The following is a 17,476-nucleotide window of genomic DNA, read 5'->3' on the forward strand; positions in this document are numbered from 1 at the left end:
AGAATGACTCCTAGGAACAGCATGTTTACGTGTTAAAAGGCTGCTTGGCTCAGATAACTGGAATGAGAACGCTAAAAAGCAAAAGTCAGAGACAGGAAAAAGGAGAGGAAGAAGACTTTTCAGCACCTTCAGCGGTGCTTTTGGCACAGCGACGTGCAGATGGAGCTGCTCACTCACTGTTTTAACACCGTTGTCTTTTACCAGCTCCTCACAGTCGGCAACGAGGGGGAAAAAGGGGGCAGGTGACAGCACCAGCAGAGACACTTCGCTTCCAGCCAGATTGACACTGCATATGTGTGTGTGTGTGTGTGTGTGTGTGCTGGAGCTCGAACTAGCTGGTGACGAAGGCAGTTGAAAGTCAAGGTTGTTATCATTGAGAGATGATCCAGAATTCAACACAGTGCTGATGAAATAATCAGTAAATACATTCTAGCCTGTCTCATAATTTCGCTCACAGGAGGTCATCTGAGCTTCCTGCTGTCCTTACGTTTGAAGCATGAGTTATTCCTCAGCCTAATAGCACCACGGCAAAAATAACCACAAGCATGGAAATCTGAGTGCCGTGAATGCGATTACTGTTTTCACCAAACCCCTGAACCGCTATCTTGGCTGGATCAAAACGCTGTTATTTAGCTTGTGATGACCTTGGCAACCCTGGAAACACTGGAGCCTTTCATGGACTCAGTTTGTGGAATGAAAGACAAAGAAAGGGACGAGAAAAATACTAATATCACAATGCCGTCACAGATGAATCAGCAGTCACACACATATCCAAGAAACATGTATGGGAGGTCACATGGGGGGAAATATTATTCCAATTACTGTTAACGGTTCACAGAAGCTGGCCCGTTCACAATAGGGCTATTTGGTATTTATTAAAGAGCTTCTGATTCATGCTTACCATCAGTGCAGCTGAGGAAAGAGTTCTCTGATGACACGATTGGGCCACTGTGGCCTTTGTCAAACTGTAATTAAAGATAGCTTCCCATGAGTCATGCTGACAGAAGCAGACACACACTGCCCACCACCTCAGCAGCCACCAGCACAGTCGCCATCCCGCTAAAAACAAACACAAGTTGTTGGGTGGGGTTTCCCATGTAGCAATAATATTGTACTGTGAGGGCTAAAGATCACAGTGATTTCAGTGGTTGTTAATTTTAATGTTAGAACATAAAATTTATAGTAACTGGTTAACATGATTTTCAACAGAAAAAAGCTTCTTCCAGTTTCCGCTTAAATGAACCGAGCTTTACACACACAGGCAGTCACATTACAGTCATGCCATCCCATCAAATAGCATAATCAGTGCAGTGACGAGTCACTTGTTTCCGTGTGCTGATGTACACGCAGCCCTCTGGCCAGCCATGCTCAGCGTGTGGAAGCTGTTCCACGATATTGAAGCAGAGATGTTCTTCCTGCCTCCGGCACAGAGTAAAGACAGAGACAGATGAGCTCTCTGGCATGAGAGGCCACCTGGCTGCATCCATCCAAATGGATCAGAGCTTCACTCTCCTCTTACTCTGCCCTCTGACCAAGCGCTGCCCATTGAAACATTGAGCTGTAAGGTGAGAGGTCACACTAATAGCTTCACTCCATCTTCTTTCTCCTATGCGATTTCCTCCATCTCTGTCCATCACAGACTCATACACTTTCCTTTCCTCTCTCTTCTCTCTCTGTCTTCCCTCCTTCATGGCACTTTGGCCTATTGATCTGGAGGAGAGATCATTAGTTGATCCGCGCTGCCACAGCTATCAGGCCCGTACATGGATTGCAGCTGGTAATCATCCTGAGTACACACTGGAAAAAACCAAAGACTTGCCCTCACCTGGGAAACTGGTGCCATTTTCTCAGCTTACAACCACACTTGTAGCTCTTTTCATTTGGTCCAGTCAGTCATGCAGCATTTTCATTGCTCTAATGTGTGTATTTACATACTCTGCAGTCAGCCGCATGTTATGAATAATGACAAACAGGTATATACAACACAGAAAAGAGGCTCAGTAATATTACAGTAATAGGGATTCCCTCATGATCATTGATCAGAATGTTTAGATGACCGGCTTGATGACAATGTCTTACTTCCTTGCAGAGGAATGCAACATCAGGATTGAGAGTTTAGAATGGGGATACTAATCACAGAGACATGTAGAGTTAATCAATGATTCCCACTGACCCAGGAAGAGAGCACTCAGCGACCATTCACAATCAGCTTTTGTGTGAGTCCTGGGCTGGGAAGTGTTGTTGTGAAGGTCCTTATGAGCACATCTTGACAAATCGTTACTGTGTGCTTGGAAAACTGACTTGGTTGCAGCTTTTAATGCTGAAACATTTCCAAATAATGTATGGAAGTCAGAAGTGCAGCCAAGATGGTGTGGCTGCTGGCAAAGATGATCTTCCCTACAACATCAATCTCAACTAACCACTACTCTGTCATACATTACCAAGATGAGATTCAAAGGTTTTCCTATTCCAGAGGTCAACTCTTGAACGGTGAAAGAAGAGCCGTCCGCTCATTCAAGTCTGTTATTTAGCTTTTAAATGCCATTTCAGGCAGTATCACCTCCGACCACCTCAGCCTTTTCACACAACCACCGGCTACATCAGCCGTAAGCGCAGGAGGAACACACTATGCATCCACGCTGAAGACAAAGATGTGCACTCGATACGTTTGATTCCCATGTAACTTGAGGCTAGAAGCAAATATCAAATGAGCCATGCACTAATGAGAAAGCAGAGGGAAAAAAAAGAGAAAAAAGTCAGAAGATTAATGGTAGAAACTTTCTGTACAATCTATAAACACTTTAGCAAATAATTATACAAATTAAAGCTTGTGTGCTGTACGCCCCATTATCAATATGGAAGTGTGGAACAATACCTCATGCTCTGTGTGCTGATCATTGTTAACACCAGATGTTTGTTCTGCCACGTGTTTCTTCCAGAAACAAACACAAATTCATCATATCACAATATTACATGAATTTGATCTTAAACATAGCGTTGCTGACCTGCACACCCACACACATGTTTCCACTTCCTCTGGGTCGTTAGACTTGTGCTCCGGTTGAAGCTGTGAGGAGATACGCTGGAATTTCGTGAGGTCACCAAACTTCACAGACCAATAAAAATGATGAAGGAGAGTTATGTCGACCCAGCAACTCGGAGAGATACCAAGCAAGAACAATCTGAGCACACCCACACAGTCCTTGGAGGAGGTGTAATTCGGCAAGTGGAAACACCTGTGTGGGTGAACCACGAGGGCCGAAATAGAAATCATGCTCTTGCAGAACTATGTGTATACTTTAATGGGTCTATAATAACAGCTAATATGTTAAAAGTGTGCGTGGCTAACACACCTCTTTCTGGTCAAATGACCATGATGAATAAGTACAGCACAGCACAGGAAAGTTCCAGGCTAACGCCATTTATGTCTCTGTCATTTTCTCACTGAGGCATGCTAATAGCACTCTCAAGCAGTCTGAACACCAGATTAAAGGAGGTCACCCTGCCCCATCTCCTGCGCTGATGGCTGAACATACAGAAAGGATGAGTCCGTGGACTGTTAAATGCTGGAAGTGAGGGGACAACGGGGTCAAGTCCTGGGAAGGCGGCCCCACTTAAACACCATTAGGGAAGACTAGTGTGTGTGGGAACAGCCAGAGATTAGTGTGTTCATGTTAGTCTGTGTGTGTGTGTCTTTGTTCTTGTACTTTCAACCTTTTAATGAATAAATGTCCTCATTATGATGGAAAAATAGCCCGAAGTGACAGTGACTTTGCAGGTGCGCACTTCTTTAAGTGACCAATTTTGGATTTGGCTCAATGTGCGTCTACAGTATTTTGCACCGTCACCTGCACTGCACACATTACATCCTGTAAACACCTACTTTCCTGTGTGACAACAGCATGAGTCCGCCTGCCTGGTTCCCACCTCCGGCCTCCCACCCACACCCCTCACTCACTCCTGTGCCAGTCCTGCGTGTGCATTGTGACTCCACAGAAAGCGTCAGTCTGCAGGCCTCAATTTTCACCCCAGCGTGTGGACCCCGCACCCAGCGGCACTTTTCAATTAGACAGACCGGAAGGTGAAGCCGAGTGTGATCCTAACGACCTTTGCGTCAAACCCCGGCTGTCGCTGTCACGCTGTGCACACGCGGGAGATTTCACTCAGTTCCATATTGCCTTCTCTTTATTTCACATTCTCTTCTTCTGTTTCTTTCTGCTTTTCCTCCTTTGGGGTGAGGAATCAACTCCGCCGATTCTCGATCTTTACAACCCCGTAGGCAAAAGGAGGGTGGGGATGAAAGCAGGAGAAGGAATGAAAACAAAAGTGTCAGGAACTGATTTTACTTGAGCGGGGACTGAAGCAGAACGTACTGCATGTTCGCCACCTCATAACTCTGTATTCAGCTCAGCCTCTGGCCACGATGCTCGATGCATGGCGTGTGCATGTGTGAAGCTAAAGCTGACAAAATCACAGCATCGCATGGCTTACTGAGGCAAACAAGGAATGGGATTACCTCTGAATATTGATTAACTGAATGTGTGCACCTACAAATAGATACACACACACACCCACACACTGAATGACAGCCCAACACACTACAGGGAAGATAAAGGCAAAGTGCCCTTACAATCAATATGATGGCCCTATACCACCTTAATAACACCTGTCTCCTGTCATTTTGTGCTCTTCTTTGTTGTTGCCATGGTAATTATAATTCCTAGAATTCATTCAATTGTACCTTTCCCCCTCAGGGAACCAACACCTATCCTGACTGTTTCAGAAGAAAGGCAGCAAGCTACCTGTGACTGCTGGCCGTAGAAGAGATGGTCCTGCTCATGATCGATACCTGGGTGAGGTGAGATAAGGCATCCATAGGAAATGGCAGCTATTTGCTGAAAATAGAGAGCGCAGCAATAACAATCATAGGCCGGCAGAAATATGGAGTCTACAATTTCGCTGTATTGACTTGCTGCCATTTGCAATAAGTCACAATCAAAGTCAGATCTTAATTCTTGAGCAGCAAAAACCATCCTATTTCCCTCTGTGTCTTGCTCCGCTGATAGCAGCACAGGCAGCGTAATGGAGCAGAGGAGAGGAACTGATTTGGTTAGAGAGTTCCTCAGTTGACTCTTAAGACATAAAATGCCTCCGAGTTTTGTCAGTAATCACTATTTACTCTGAGGAAAAATGTATGACTCACATCAGTGGAAACTGAGCATAACTTGATGGAGAGGTTGTGCGTGTGTGCGTGCACTTTACAGCATGTGTATGCAGTGCTGTGTGCGCACCCTGCCATATCCCAAACTCCACATGTCTGGCCTTCATGATTCAGTAATTTAGCAGGTCTAGATACACTCCACATCGAGCTGTCAGTCAAGCCCTGGCGGCTGAGCGCTTCCTGACCTTGCCGAGCCGATCTCAGCATCTGTCCTCTAACCACAACTGTCACATTTCACACAGCAGGCAATACGTCTGAGCCCATCTGAAATAACATATAGAAGTAGAGTGGAAACAGCTATTGTCTGTCCAGCCCCACGAAATTTACCATCCACACGGAAAAATACATTTTTATAGTGTCTTACTAAAAGATGAGATGGTAAGAGACAATTTTGTTAGATTATAGTGTCATAATGTGTCCATATCCACTTATTAATTGCCTTAATTAAAACTGAAGTGGGGAAAAAAACAATGCACGTTAGATGGACATGAATGCTTACGATGCGTCTGGAATACAGATGCTATTTGCTTTCAAAGTCAATTTTGTGACATTTGATCAAGGTTAACTTGATCTCAGCTCTGCGTTGTGAGTGAGATGTAAGGTCACTGCCACAGAGACAATACCGTCTTCTTCAAATATACCTGCTGTGCTTTAATGCATTCCAGGGACAAAACAAAAAAACATCTGCATCAGTGAATTGAAGATTTAAGAGGAGAAAAGGAGGACCTGATACGCAGTAACTGTAAAAACAACAAATCTGACCGACCCTTGGAAGCAGACAAATTCCCGCTTCTGCTTCTCAGGTGCTGCATTTTACCTCATGAATATAAACTCAACTCTGACTGCATCAGAAATCTAAATAACAGAACTGTGTCAGTTTAAAAAGATGAAGACCTGTCACAGAATGTAGGCATGGGTTAATGAGGGCACGACTCAGACACAGCCTCAAGACACAGAAAAAGAAGAACTGACATTTCCTCGCTGCCAGACAAGCCGAGTCAAAGATCTGAGACTCCGCCGAGCTTCGACTGTGATAACTTACTGCTTTAGCACCCACTCAACCCCCACCCCTAAAACTTTTCCACTTGGCTCATTTGACTCCCACTCTGCAGGATGAGACGAGAGCTGGGCGCCCTTGAAGTTTCAATGGCAAGAAACTTTTCCATCAGTGCGCCCACAGTTGCCGCTTACGATCACAGCGGCGTTCTGAAAAGCCTGCATCTGAAAAGCCAGTGGAATAAATAAAGTGCGAGGAAAACCCGACCGATCTGAGTACATTTCATTTGGGATGGAGGAGAAAGACACGATGCGAGAGTGAAAATGAGAAGGGGAGAGAGAGAGACAGAGGGAGAGAGAGTGTCAGGGGCAAGCCCTATTGATCTGGAGGCTTAATTAACCATCAGATGCCTCTGACACAGCCTCTGATCTTCTGTGATCAGTGGCAGAGTGGCACCACGCTGGGGGAGATGGTGGGGAGGGAATAGGAGAGAAACGGGAGGACGAATGGGAGAAGGGCGGAACGGGAGAAAGTGTGGATCATTGACAGATTACAAATTTGCTCCATCCGAGCAGAGGAGGGTGGAAGGGTGACAGGGTGGGAGCTGAGCGAGGAGGACGAGTGAGCCACGAGGAGGTTCATCAGCGGGGAGAAAAAACAATGGTGAAAGGAGAGAGAAAATAGGGGGGAGGAAGACGAAGAATATGACATGAGAAAAGAAGGCAGGATGAAGGCAAAATAATTGGAAGGGGATGGGAAGATAAGACGCATAAAAAGCTGCTGTGTGTGTTGACAAAAGGGGTGTAGATACATGTGCGCGCCCCTTCGCTGATGCAATCACCTTCAGCTCGTGTCTGCATGCATATGTGAAAGGTCCGTCGATGTTGAGATGACAGCAGCGACTGGCAAAGGATTGAATTGCCAATTCTAATACACCTGAAGAGACAAGATCTTAGCCCGCTAATGTCAGCCGGGTAGAATGGGAATTGACCCGAGTGAAGCCAGTCGGGAGTGGAGTGAAGGCAGGGAGGATTGGGGATGACGTTAATCCCTGAGAGGTTTGAGTAGTGAAATAGCGTACCTTGGGATGCAGGGCAATACGGGGCGGGGGCGGGGGCTTTGAGCGTGCTAGTTGGGGGGGGGGGGGGGGGCTGGAGTTGATGTTAAAATTGATCAGGGAATGTCAGTTTATAGACGGCACCAATTCAAGGGAAAAATATATCCAATGATCATGAGGTGAGCAGGTCAACTACACTTCTTATCAATGTGAATGGGGAGTGACCGGCCAAAAAAAATCCAATTTGTGGAGTTATTTTCTCTAAAAGAAAGAGACACAAAGGTGCTGATAGGGAGGGTGTAGGGGCCTTGCTGATATATGACTTACCGATACGTCCGATCATATTAGGCAGCGGTGTGGAGCTGTTGTCCAAGCCGTCTATGGTTTCATACAGGGAGTGGGAAATCCGCCGCTCATGGTTGTCCAGGAGAGAGTTCATGGGATGCTCCAAAACTGGAGGGCTGCCAGGGGCCTCCTGCAGAGACGGGGAAAGAGATGAGGAGATGGGCCTTCAACATAGACACAGTGCTAAATCAGTTTTCCATTCAGTCTGATTAAATTGTTTGTAAATTGATATTTTCCTCAAAGGGCCCATATGAAAAAAAAAAAAAAATCACCATAACCATTTCAGGCATATTTACATTTGAGACGATACAGACTAATGTACTGCCACTACTACACTACTTAAACCACTGCTAATGCTGTGCTACAAACATTTTACAGCATTATAAAACATTAATAATTTATATCTAATGTGATTCTGTGTATCAAAAGCCCTATAAATCAAATTGAGCCTGATAGAAGGTTTCAGTCATGAGTCTCGATCCACCCATTTGTTTACACTGGAAACATTTATTGTACCTTATTCCCAAGTGAGCGTGTGTTGAGCGAAGCCAAAGATATGGCTAAAAAATAAAGTTACCCTGGAACAAAAATTTCACGTTTGGAAACAAAGAGCCTTGTCCACCTGGAAGAATTTCACAGTCATTTATGGATTTTTTTGTCGTGGATATGTGCCACGTAAACAGGAAGCCAGACACACATACGAGCAAACTCACACTCAAAAGAAGAAACGGGCTTGCATAATAAGGCTGCTAATGTGATGCCATCAATACTCCAGAAACATGGAACAGGAGTTTCAGCGTCCATCTCGGCTTACATCGGTATTTTCTGGCTCAGCAGTGTGAAACGACTCTGTGGTAGTCGGAGCTGGATAAAGCTCCATGGATTTCCCATAGGCCGACAGACAGCTGTCTCTAACAATGAGCCCCAGTAAATGGACCAGTGACATTTGCCATGTGGTCGATAGGCTGCACTGCTGGTTACTGAGCTCACTGTACAGTCATGACATGGGGACATGGTTAGCGGTTAGTCTCCGGGTCTGGGACCGCTGAGCCCAGATACTGTGTCTAGTCTTCAACAGCCAGTAGTCTGTCAAATGTGGCATTTTTAGAGACAATGGAGTCACCACAGCCGGAGCCAGGAAGTGGAGAGGAGAAAAATCTCACATCCACGTGCAGAGAATTAGAGAATAAAGCTTGGGTCTCGGCCTTATTTCCCACAATGCTTCATAGCAGCCTGTAGGCAGCCGCGGGAATGCACTTAACTCCCTGTACAGGACCTATTACACATAGCTCCCTCACAGCTAGATAGTCTTGCACAGTTCAACTCTGTACCTCAAGCGTGCTTTAAACCAGGAGGCCCTGGCTAATATTGATGTCTCACAACACTGCTGGCTCCCGGCCAAGAGAGAGGGGAGTAAAGGATCACAGAACAACCTCAGCAGGAAGACAGGGGAGCAGGAGGAAGAGGAGGAGAGAAGAAGAAGAAGAAGAGGAGGAGGTGGTAGAGTTCTTGGTAAACAAATGGAAGGGATAACATGAAAGAGGAGTGTTGCGGGGGTGTGGGAACTGAGGCCCCAGCAGAGTGTGGGTGCTGCCAAGTCGCCTTCTCCTGGGACAGGCATGCCCTGGGAGACACACACCGGGGTACAGGGACTTATCAGCTGTTTGATATAAATGAAAGGTTTAATGAGGTTGAGAGCGCAGGACTTTATCCGAACAGCGCGTTGATAAAAGCTGGTTGCGAGGAGGGAGAGAAGCAGTGTGTGTGTGTGCATGTGTGTGTGTGCGTGACAGAGGAATGGGGGGCTGGGTCAACATAATTACAATCAGAGCCACGGCCACTGCCAGCCTTCTAATAAAAAGCATATCCCTGGATGATTCAAACTCAGCGAGGTTCAAATTGTTGAAATGAAGATTTATTTTACCCGCTTCTCTCTCTTTAACTCAAGCCCCCTCGGCACTTTTTAATCTGTTTCAGATCTGGAGACTTGTCGTTTGTCACAAGCGGAAAAGAAGTAAGATGGAGGGTTTTAGGTAAGCAGCAGAAAAATGTGTGGACAGAGTGGAACAGAGAGCAAGCAGCTGAGCACCAAATGATATGAAATCTATGCATAGAATGTGTCAAGAGGAATAGATCTCAGAAAGACAACTATGTCGCCGTCTCTATCTATCTCCGAGAGCTGAACGGGCTTATTCTAAAAGTATTCATTGGCTTCTACGGCAAATAGACTTTGGAATCAACTTAACACAGACACAAAATGGCAGCAGTTTAATCTTTGTGTATTCAGAATTAATTAAGCCTGTTTCAGTGCATGCTAATGCTTTGGCACTGTGCATGTTTACTGATTTGTGAAGGTTTACTGACTAATGCATGACAAGCTGCGACATTTTCATGTAAAATGTGCACTCTCTGCTGCCACCTGACATTAAGTGTGAGCGTGGTGATTCAACATTTAGGTCTTTACCTCGGAAATATCTTCAGATGCCCTGGAACAGAGGCATTTTGCAGAGGGAGCAGGTTAATAAAGCAAGGAAACTGGATAGTTAGCGTGAGCATCAACCGTACATGTGCCTCAAAAGACAAAAAGAACAGCAAGTTGATCAATGAGCTTATTTCTCCAAGAGTAAATGTGTTCCTTTATGTTCTTCAGCATCGTTGTAGAGATTTTTACTGCTTTCTTACCACCGCTTCTCATCGCCTCATCATGTGTTTAATCTGTCTTAATCTAGTCATTTTCAGAGTGGATTATCCTGTTGACTGAGGGAGAGGGCAGAGCACTGTGACTTACACTGAGCCCAGTCAAGATCATCTGCTGCTCAGCTCCCTCTGGACTCGCTGTCTCTGTGTTTGTGTGTTCAAGGTGATGCTGTTGTTTGTCTCTGCATACCTGTTTTCAGGTGCACGAGTGTGCTTAATGCAGACTCATGCACAAATGTGTTTTCGCCTGTGCATCAGCATCTGCCTGACCTTGAGTATTGAGGGCAGTGAGGGAGATGAAGCAGTGTGTTGACAGGGCTGGTCTTAAGCTGTCAACTAAGGCTAATAATGTCTAGTCCATGGCCATTTCCTGGCCCTCTATCCTGGTCTCAGCCTGTTGCTGTGGCCCTAATCCAGTCAACCTCCACCATAATGCCGTAATTACAATCCTTAAGCTGCTGCATCCTGCCCAAGGCACAACTCACCTCTCTGCTGGCTAGATACCCAACTTTCATTAGCTTCTCACATCCACCTAGAGCCTCATATAATGCCAGTGCTTCCCAACATGGTTGCCCAGGACTTTTAGGAGTTCTTAGCAAAACTTCAATTCCCCAAACCATCACTCACACTGCTGTTTCTCCAAATAAAGACACAGTCTGTCTTGTTTTGGTGCGTCTGAAATGACAAATGAGGACACTACCACCAGACACTACCACAGGGTAACCATCAACTTCATCTACAGCACAACACACCATGTGCAAACATTGCTTACGATCATACATTTGGACTCAAAAGCTGGCAGCAATAGGCTGCTATTGATTGTGAATGGGACCTGGTGGTGCAGCCTGGCACCACCAGCTGAGCTATATTTAAAAGGAAACCAGCACCATTACTGGAAGAGGAGAAAACTTAATACAAGTGAAGAAAGACCAAAAACAAAAGTTCAGAAAACAAACTGCAAGAGGAAATTAACAACTTCCTTGCACGTAGTAAACAGCTGTTCATTTGGACCAGAGTATATCAATTACATGATCAGTGAAACTCATCCATGAAGTGACAGATTTATGAGATGCTGGGAACTACCTACTTTGTATCCCTATGTGTGAACACAAGGTTAGAGTTGACAGCCATGCTAGCAGCTCTGTGAAGGTATGCTTAGGTTCAAACGTTTGCATGCTAATGTGCTCACAATGCTAAAATGTTGAATTTTAGCAGGTATAATGTTTACAATGTTGGTCACCTTAGGTTATTGTGTTAGCATGCTAATGTTTACCATATCTCACTTAGCATAATGTAAGGCTGAGGTGATGGCTCATGTATTTAATGATTCTGTTTTATATGAGCTACCTTTAATACATTTTCACTCAACCAGGTTTTTATATTATCAGTTTTCAACTTCAAAGACTCCTGGAACACATTAGGGCTGCCTCTGACACTTTTGCCAACCCTTCCCGTCTCTCACAGTCACTGATATCAACCAAATACTCTCTTATCTTCTTTTCCTCTCTTCGGTTGTAATCTGTCTAGAGCTGACAGTCCTCTGTTCATATTAGCCAAACTGAAGCGCAGTGCAATAGTATCACATATGTCAAACAATCGAACACCATATGTATTATGATGTTCGTGAAAGGAATGCGTGTGTGTATATGTATTCACACGCATGTGTATGCTGCTTAACAACACTTGGGTTTTCAGACACTGAAGCGCACACTTCACCTCTGCAGTCCTCCACCGTGCCCAAGCAGCCCACTCAACCACCAGATTCAATATATTATTTTCTCAATTGGTCCTATTGAGTTTCCCCTGCTGCTCCTAAATGAGTTAGTCCTCAGAGAGCCGGCTGGGAATGAGGGCCCAGCAGCAGCGGAATTGCATTTCTGCTGCCCTGCGATCTACTTTCCTCAATTTAGTCGCTGCGTCATAGCAAACTGCATTTCCCAGAGTGCACCGCTCTGTGGCCTCGCTCTATCCTCTTTCCATGAATCACTGCTATTTGCTATGACAACAGGGGAGCAATAGTCCCAACATGCCATGATCTAACTAGAGTTCAATCACTTCATATTAAGTTGGGGGGATGGGGTCGAAGCACATCCCCCCCACCCCACCCCACCCCCGCTCTGGGTCCTGATGTGAGCCAGCATCTCAATGTTTTAAGGTCTCTCCCAGCAGTGGTCAGCTCAATACTAATAAAACCATAATTTACTAGGCCGGGGTTCTGATTGATAGCTCTCTCAAGGCTCTATCGATCAGCCCTCTCTCATCCAAGTGAGCATCTTTTGTTAGGGCCAGCCACTTCCTTCCCTCTTGTCTCTTTGCATAAACGTTCTCTTAGTGACAGCAATGCTTTTGGAATGGATTACAAACAGCGCCATTGGCATGCTGAGGAGACTACTCTGGTGCTCTTTTATATACAGACTAAGCTGTTACATCTATTTTGTTCACAGATTTAACTACGCTGCTATATCTGCAAGCTCCTGAGATGAACAACGCGTGTGAAAGGGAACAAAGTCTCCGCTGCTTTGATCTTTCTCCCGTACCCCCTGCTGCTTCTCATCAATAATAAAGCAGTGTTTCAGCTTGCCCATTACCTGACCATGTTTCCTAATGGTGAGTTACAAAACAGATGAGTAAGGTAAACTACAACCCAAAGTTGCCCATCATTATAAAATAAATGTCCACACACAAAACAATGAACTATGAATCATTTTGATCCCACCTACTGTTGTATGTAATATGGATTTACGTCATTATGTCACCGTATAAATGTGGGTTCACCCCCCCACCTCACTCTTCATGTTGCCCTGTCATCATGCTGCTACAAGCCTGTCACATTCCCTCAATTTATGGCATTGATGTTAACTAGCTGCCATGTTTATCAAAATCTCAGCAGTGTCGCTAATGACATCACCAGTGGTTCATTTGTTGAGGAACAGCAGACACGGCTGGTCATTTCTGCAACTGTGGTACTATGTCAGTGGCTTAAGTAGATGAGAAAGCAGGAAACCAGTTTCTCAGGTGACTAAGTGCACTGGGCCACTTTGCGGTGGTTTCTTGTACCACATGGTATTAACATAATTGGGGTTGTTGGACTGGAAAGTCTTTCATGTGGTCAAAAGAGGGAGAATGCCTCATATGAAAGCTTTACATTCATGTCTTGAGGCGTTCTTGATAGAAAGCTCTGCTGAGACAAGCACAAAAAGAAAGTGAAAGTTGGAAATATCTGAAGTGAAGAACTGAAGCGAAAGCTCCGTCTTATGAGTTATCACGAGAACTCCGTGGCGAAGCACCACAATGTAAAAAATAGTACACTGCGAACTCAATCTGTAGATGTGTAGAACGACTGAAATATCTCCGCGGCAAACACAGATGGAGAAGATGAGAAAGATTTTGTGGTGAAGCATCTAGGTGGAAGTATGTTTTTGTTACTCTAATTAATGCAGTGCTTCACTGGAAAGTTGCAGTAGTGAGGAAGGACAACAACAACAACAACAAACACAAGACAGCCCGTCTGTCAAAAATAGTCAATGTCTGCAGGAGATCTCCACCATAAATAACATCACAAACGTGCAGAGAGGCGTATGCATGCGTCCTGTGATGAATTTCAAATCAGAGAAGTGAAACCCTGCCACAAGCATGCTTATCATCGGCCTGTCTGCTTTTAGAGGCTGGTGTAATAAATATCTTAGTCATGTCATGAACTGCCGTCACTGGTGCAGCAGACAGAAACAAACATCCACCACTGAGTGAAAGTTCATAGACAGGACGAGGGGGCTTCAGGCTCAGACATCAAATCCATCTTATTTTATTGCTACAAGATAAAAGTAAACCTCCACACATTTGCTGTTGTGCTATCTTAGTTTTTTAATAATCCTCCTTGTGTTGAAATGAGTTCTGATGATGTCTCACGATAAGCAGACTTCATTGTTCTGCCCATATAATGGTCAATTTCTCGGTTTAAGCCACAGCAGAGATGAGGGCAGCAGATCAGCCGGCAATTTAAAGAGCTAAGATCACATTCAAATAAACTGCTAATTAATTAGGTCAAAATGTCATTGCCGGAAAAAGTCCCCCTTTTGTTGTGCAGTCGATCCAGCACACCTCTCACCTCAGCACATTACAAACTTTTACATTCCTGCTAAACTTTGCTCAGCGTTCCCCATTTCCGAAGAAATTACTTTCAAGTCAGTGGAAAACTGCTACTGTTGCAGGTTCTTCCATCTTATGCAACAATACTGTATCATTAAGAAACAGCTACACATCCAAAAATACACACAGGATTATGTCTTCAGAGGCGGTGATAAACGTGGGTGGTACAGAAGCACCGATATATCAGATTTAATGCTGGAATTATTGAAATACTGCATATACATCTTTAGGAAACTAATAATAATGGAGGGCAGAAAGTAGAAAATAGATTTAACATTGACTTTCAATAAATGAACTACGGTAAGAGATCAGCATCTGATTCAGTCACAGGACTTTGTGACTGGAGGATCAGTCTCTGCACTAAAAACACGGAAGACGAGAAACACTTAGCAAGTGTGGCCCAAAAAAAAGGGAATGGAAATGACTTTTCATAAATTTAATTGCTAAAACACATGTGAGGATATATTAATAGAACTCAGATATAGACAGAGGAATTATACAGTCTCTGAAGCAGCAATGCAATTACAATGCTTCAAACAAATTGGCAGTGACCAATCATATCGCTTGACTATCTGGGGCAGAATGGTAGTTTTTCATACAAGGGCTATCTGTGGAACCAGAACAGAGGGAAAATTAATTATTCTGGGACAGAGTGTGTGGATATAGTGTGTATGCGGGTTTCTGTGTTTGTGTGTGTACTAAGCATATTCAAAATGTTATTAATTACACTTTCTCTGCATATTGTCCTCTGTCTGATTGGACATCAAATGCATTATAAGGTATTTGTATGAGGAATGGTTTGCAAAAGCAGTCAAAATTAGCTACAGACTAGGACTAGGTGGGATTCCAGCCACATGTTCTTATGGACATTCTGGGCTGTTTTCACATTTTTAGACAGAGTAGAAATTAGAAAATTCACAGAAGTGCAATAAAATGTGCAATGGAAAAGATTTAGGGAATAAATCACAACGTGTATGAAGCGTGTGACTTCAGCGTCCACTGAAGAGAGGAAAAAAGCGGCACTCATGAAACCATGATCTTGTTCTTGTGCAATGGTTTAATGGCACCCAACTGGAGAATTGGTGTCACCAGCTGTTTATCCCAATCCCAGGTAAGGGATGGAAACATTAATTCATATTAATTCAGACTTGAATTTTTAAGCTTAGAGAGGAGCGATCAGGGTCTGCACTCCTCAGGTTTTGAATGAGGTTCATGGAGACTTTCTGGACTTCTGTACTACATTAAAAATAGTCCCCAAACCGCATATTGCCTTGTTAGACTTAAGTGCATCCTTAATCGTGCTGAAGTGTTTTTTCCCTTATCCCAAGGTCAGGGAAAACTCTCAATTCAACCAAAGGCAAAGGCCACTCATCACCACTCCTTTAATGGCAGCATAAATAGACCAGGTACTCCACCTCAGACATGGGCTTAATTGTAGGTCATCAGCAGCATGAACTAGCCCATTGAAACACTTGTCTTTGCCACTGAGCGGATGTGTCTGGATGGATCCAGCTGCAAGTCCTGCTGGGAGACCTTGGGCAATATGTGGAAGTAGTGTGTGCATGTGTGAGGGTGGGTGTGTGCGGGGGGGGGGTTATGTATTTGTGTGTGCGTGCCTGTGAAGAGGCCCTTGTCAGTGGTCACACAATGAGCGTCACACAGTACATTTCACATTTCCATTAAGATTTTTCATCCATGTATTACATTGTCCTTTTGTGCCAGAACATTTTCTTACATCACATCGGAAAAAATGGATGCCAGTTCAGAGATTGGTGTGGTTTTGGTTTTGCAAACACCTACCAAACCAAACCAAGCCAAGCTTAAACCACCAAGAAACATTACACTGCTCTCTTTTAACAAAGTCAATGGTGCTTTAGCCCACAGGACCAAGCAATGATGAAATCAATGTAATTTTCACGGAGCGGGGTGGCCTGGATACGCGACACCCATCGAAGTTCCCCCCTCTGATCCATGAGTCTGTGCTACTTAGCTCCTCTCCCCTGCAGACAGTGATGGATCTGATTCATTTCAATGGTGGCCTCCAGTGCTCACTCCCATTCGGCTGGGTGACAGTGGCAAACTGGCGCTGGCTCCCCACATATCTCCCTGGCCAACACAGCAGAGCGGGGAAGAAGGGGGAGGCGGTTGTAGCTGCCGGGGGCCTGGGTCGACATTTAACTTCTGCTTTTCTTATTTGAGGTTTGCAACTGACCTCAAATTCTTCATTTACAATCTTATCTTTTCTCTACTACTGAGAATATTAAAATTCCCTCTGGTGATTTTATGGCACCTTCTCAAACCACTAAGCTTCTGGAAAACATTGGATCTTCAGTAGTGCATGATTGCCTGTAATGGCAGTTTAATGGATGGAATTTAAAATGCAGTGTTACATCTCCCTTTGTGTCACACTCTCTTTACATATCAATATAATGTCTCACAGCAGCTGATGTTGAAATCTAATTATATGCAACCTTGTCAAAATATGTCTCTAAATTGTGATCTAAATGGATCAAAAATGCAATATACTTCATCAAACGTCATCCTTCATCCCTCCACTGACAGAGTGATAGTTTAATACTAAAAAGAAGAATTTTTGCTGTTTCTGTTTGCCTGTGACCTTAACTGTCTGCTCAGTGTCAGTCTGCCTACCTGTCTGCCTGCTGGTGAGGGATTAAAGAGGACAGGAGAGTGACTGGACCGAAGTGATAGAACTCACTGAACCTCGGGGTTGGGCTTTCCCTGGAGGGACATGTGTCCTCTCCCCTATTTTGGATGAATGGGGTGGAGTGGGGGGGGGTGAAGGCTGAGGGAAAAGAGAAAGGGGTGTGGACTGAAAACAGCCTTGCATTTAAAAAGAAAAAAAAATGCTGCAGTATCGGTGGGTGCATGATGGTTCATGCTCCAATGGGACGATGAAATGCAATCCAGGGAGTCCAGATGGAGCAATAGATCCATTCATTTTAAGGGTTATGCAAAAATGCTCCACAGTGGTTCATATCTTATTATCTTTCCT

At 44.5% G+C, this 17,476-nt stretch overlaps 1 protein-coding gene across 4 annotated transcripts in view; it reads right to left on the reverse strand.

Moving 5' to 3' along the window:
* The window catches only part of LOC143339902 (partitioning defective 3 homolog), a 310,965-nt gene that overhangs the window by 122,960 nt on the left and 170,529 nt on the right, over positions 1-17,476 (reverse strand). For all 4 annotated transcript variants that reach the window (XM_076761454.1, XM_076761452.1, XM_076761453.1 and 1 more), the window contains exon 15: positions 7,603-7,750. In XM_076761454.1, coding sequence (XP_076617569.1) covers positions 7,603-7,750 — 148 coding nt within the window. The remainder of the gene's footprint in view (positions 1-7,602; positions 7,751-17,476) is intronic.

Source organism: Chaetodon auriga, chromosome 21 (assembly GCF_051107435.1).
Source record: "Chaetodon auriga isolate fChaAug3 chromosome 21, fChaAug3.hap1, whole genome shotgun sequence".
Taxonomy (NCBI): Eukaryota; Metazoa; Chordata; class Actinopteri; order Chaetodontiformes; family Chaetodontidae; genus Chaetodon; species Chaetodon auriga.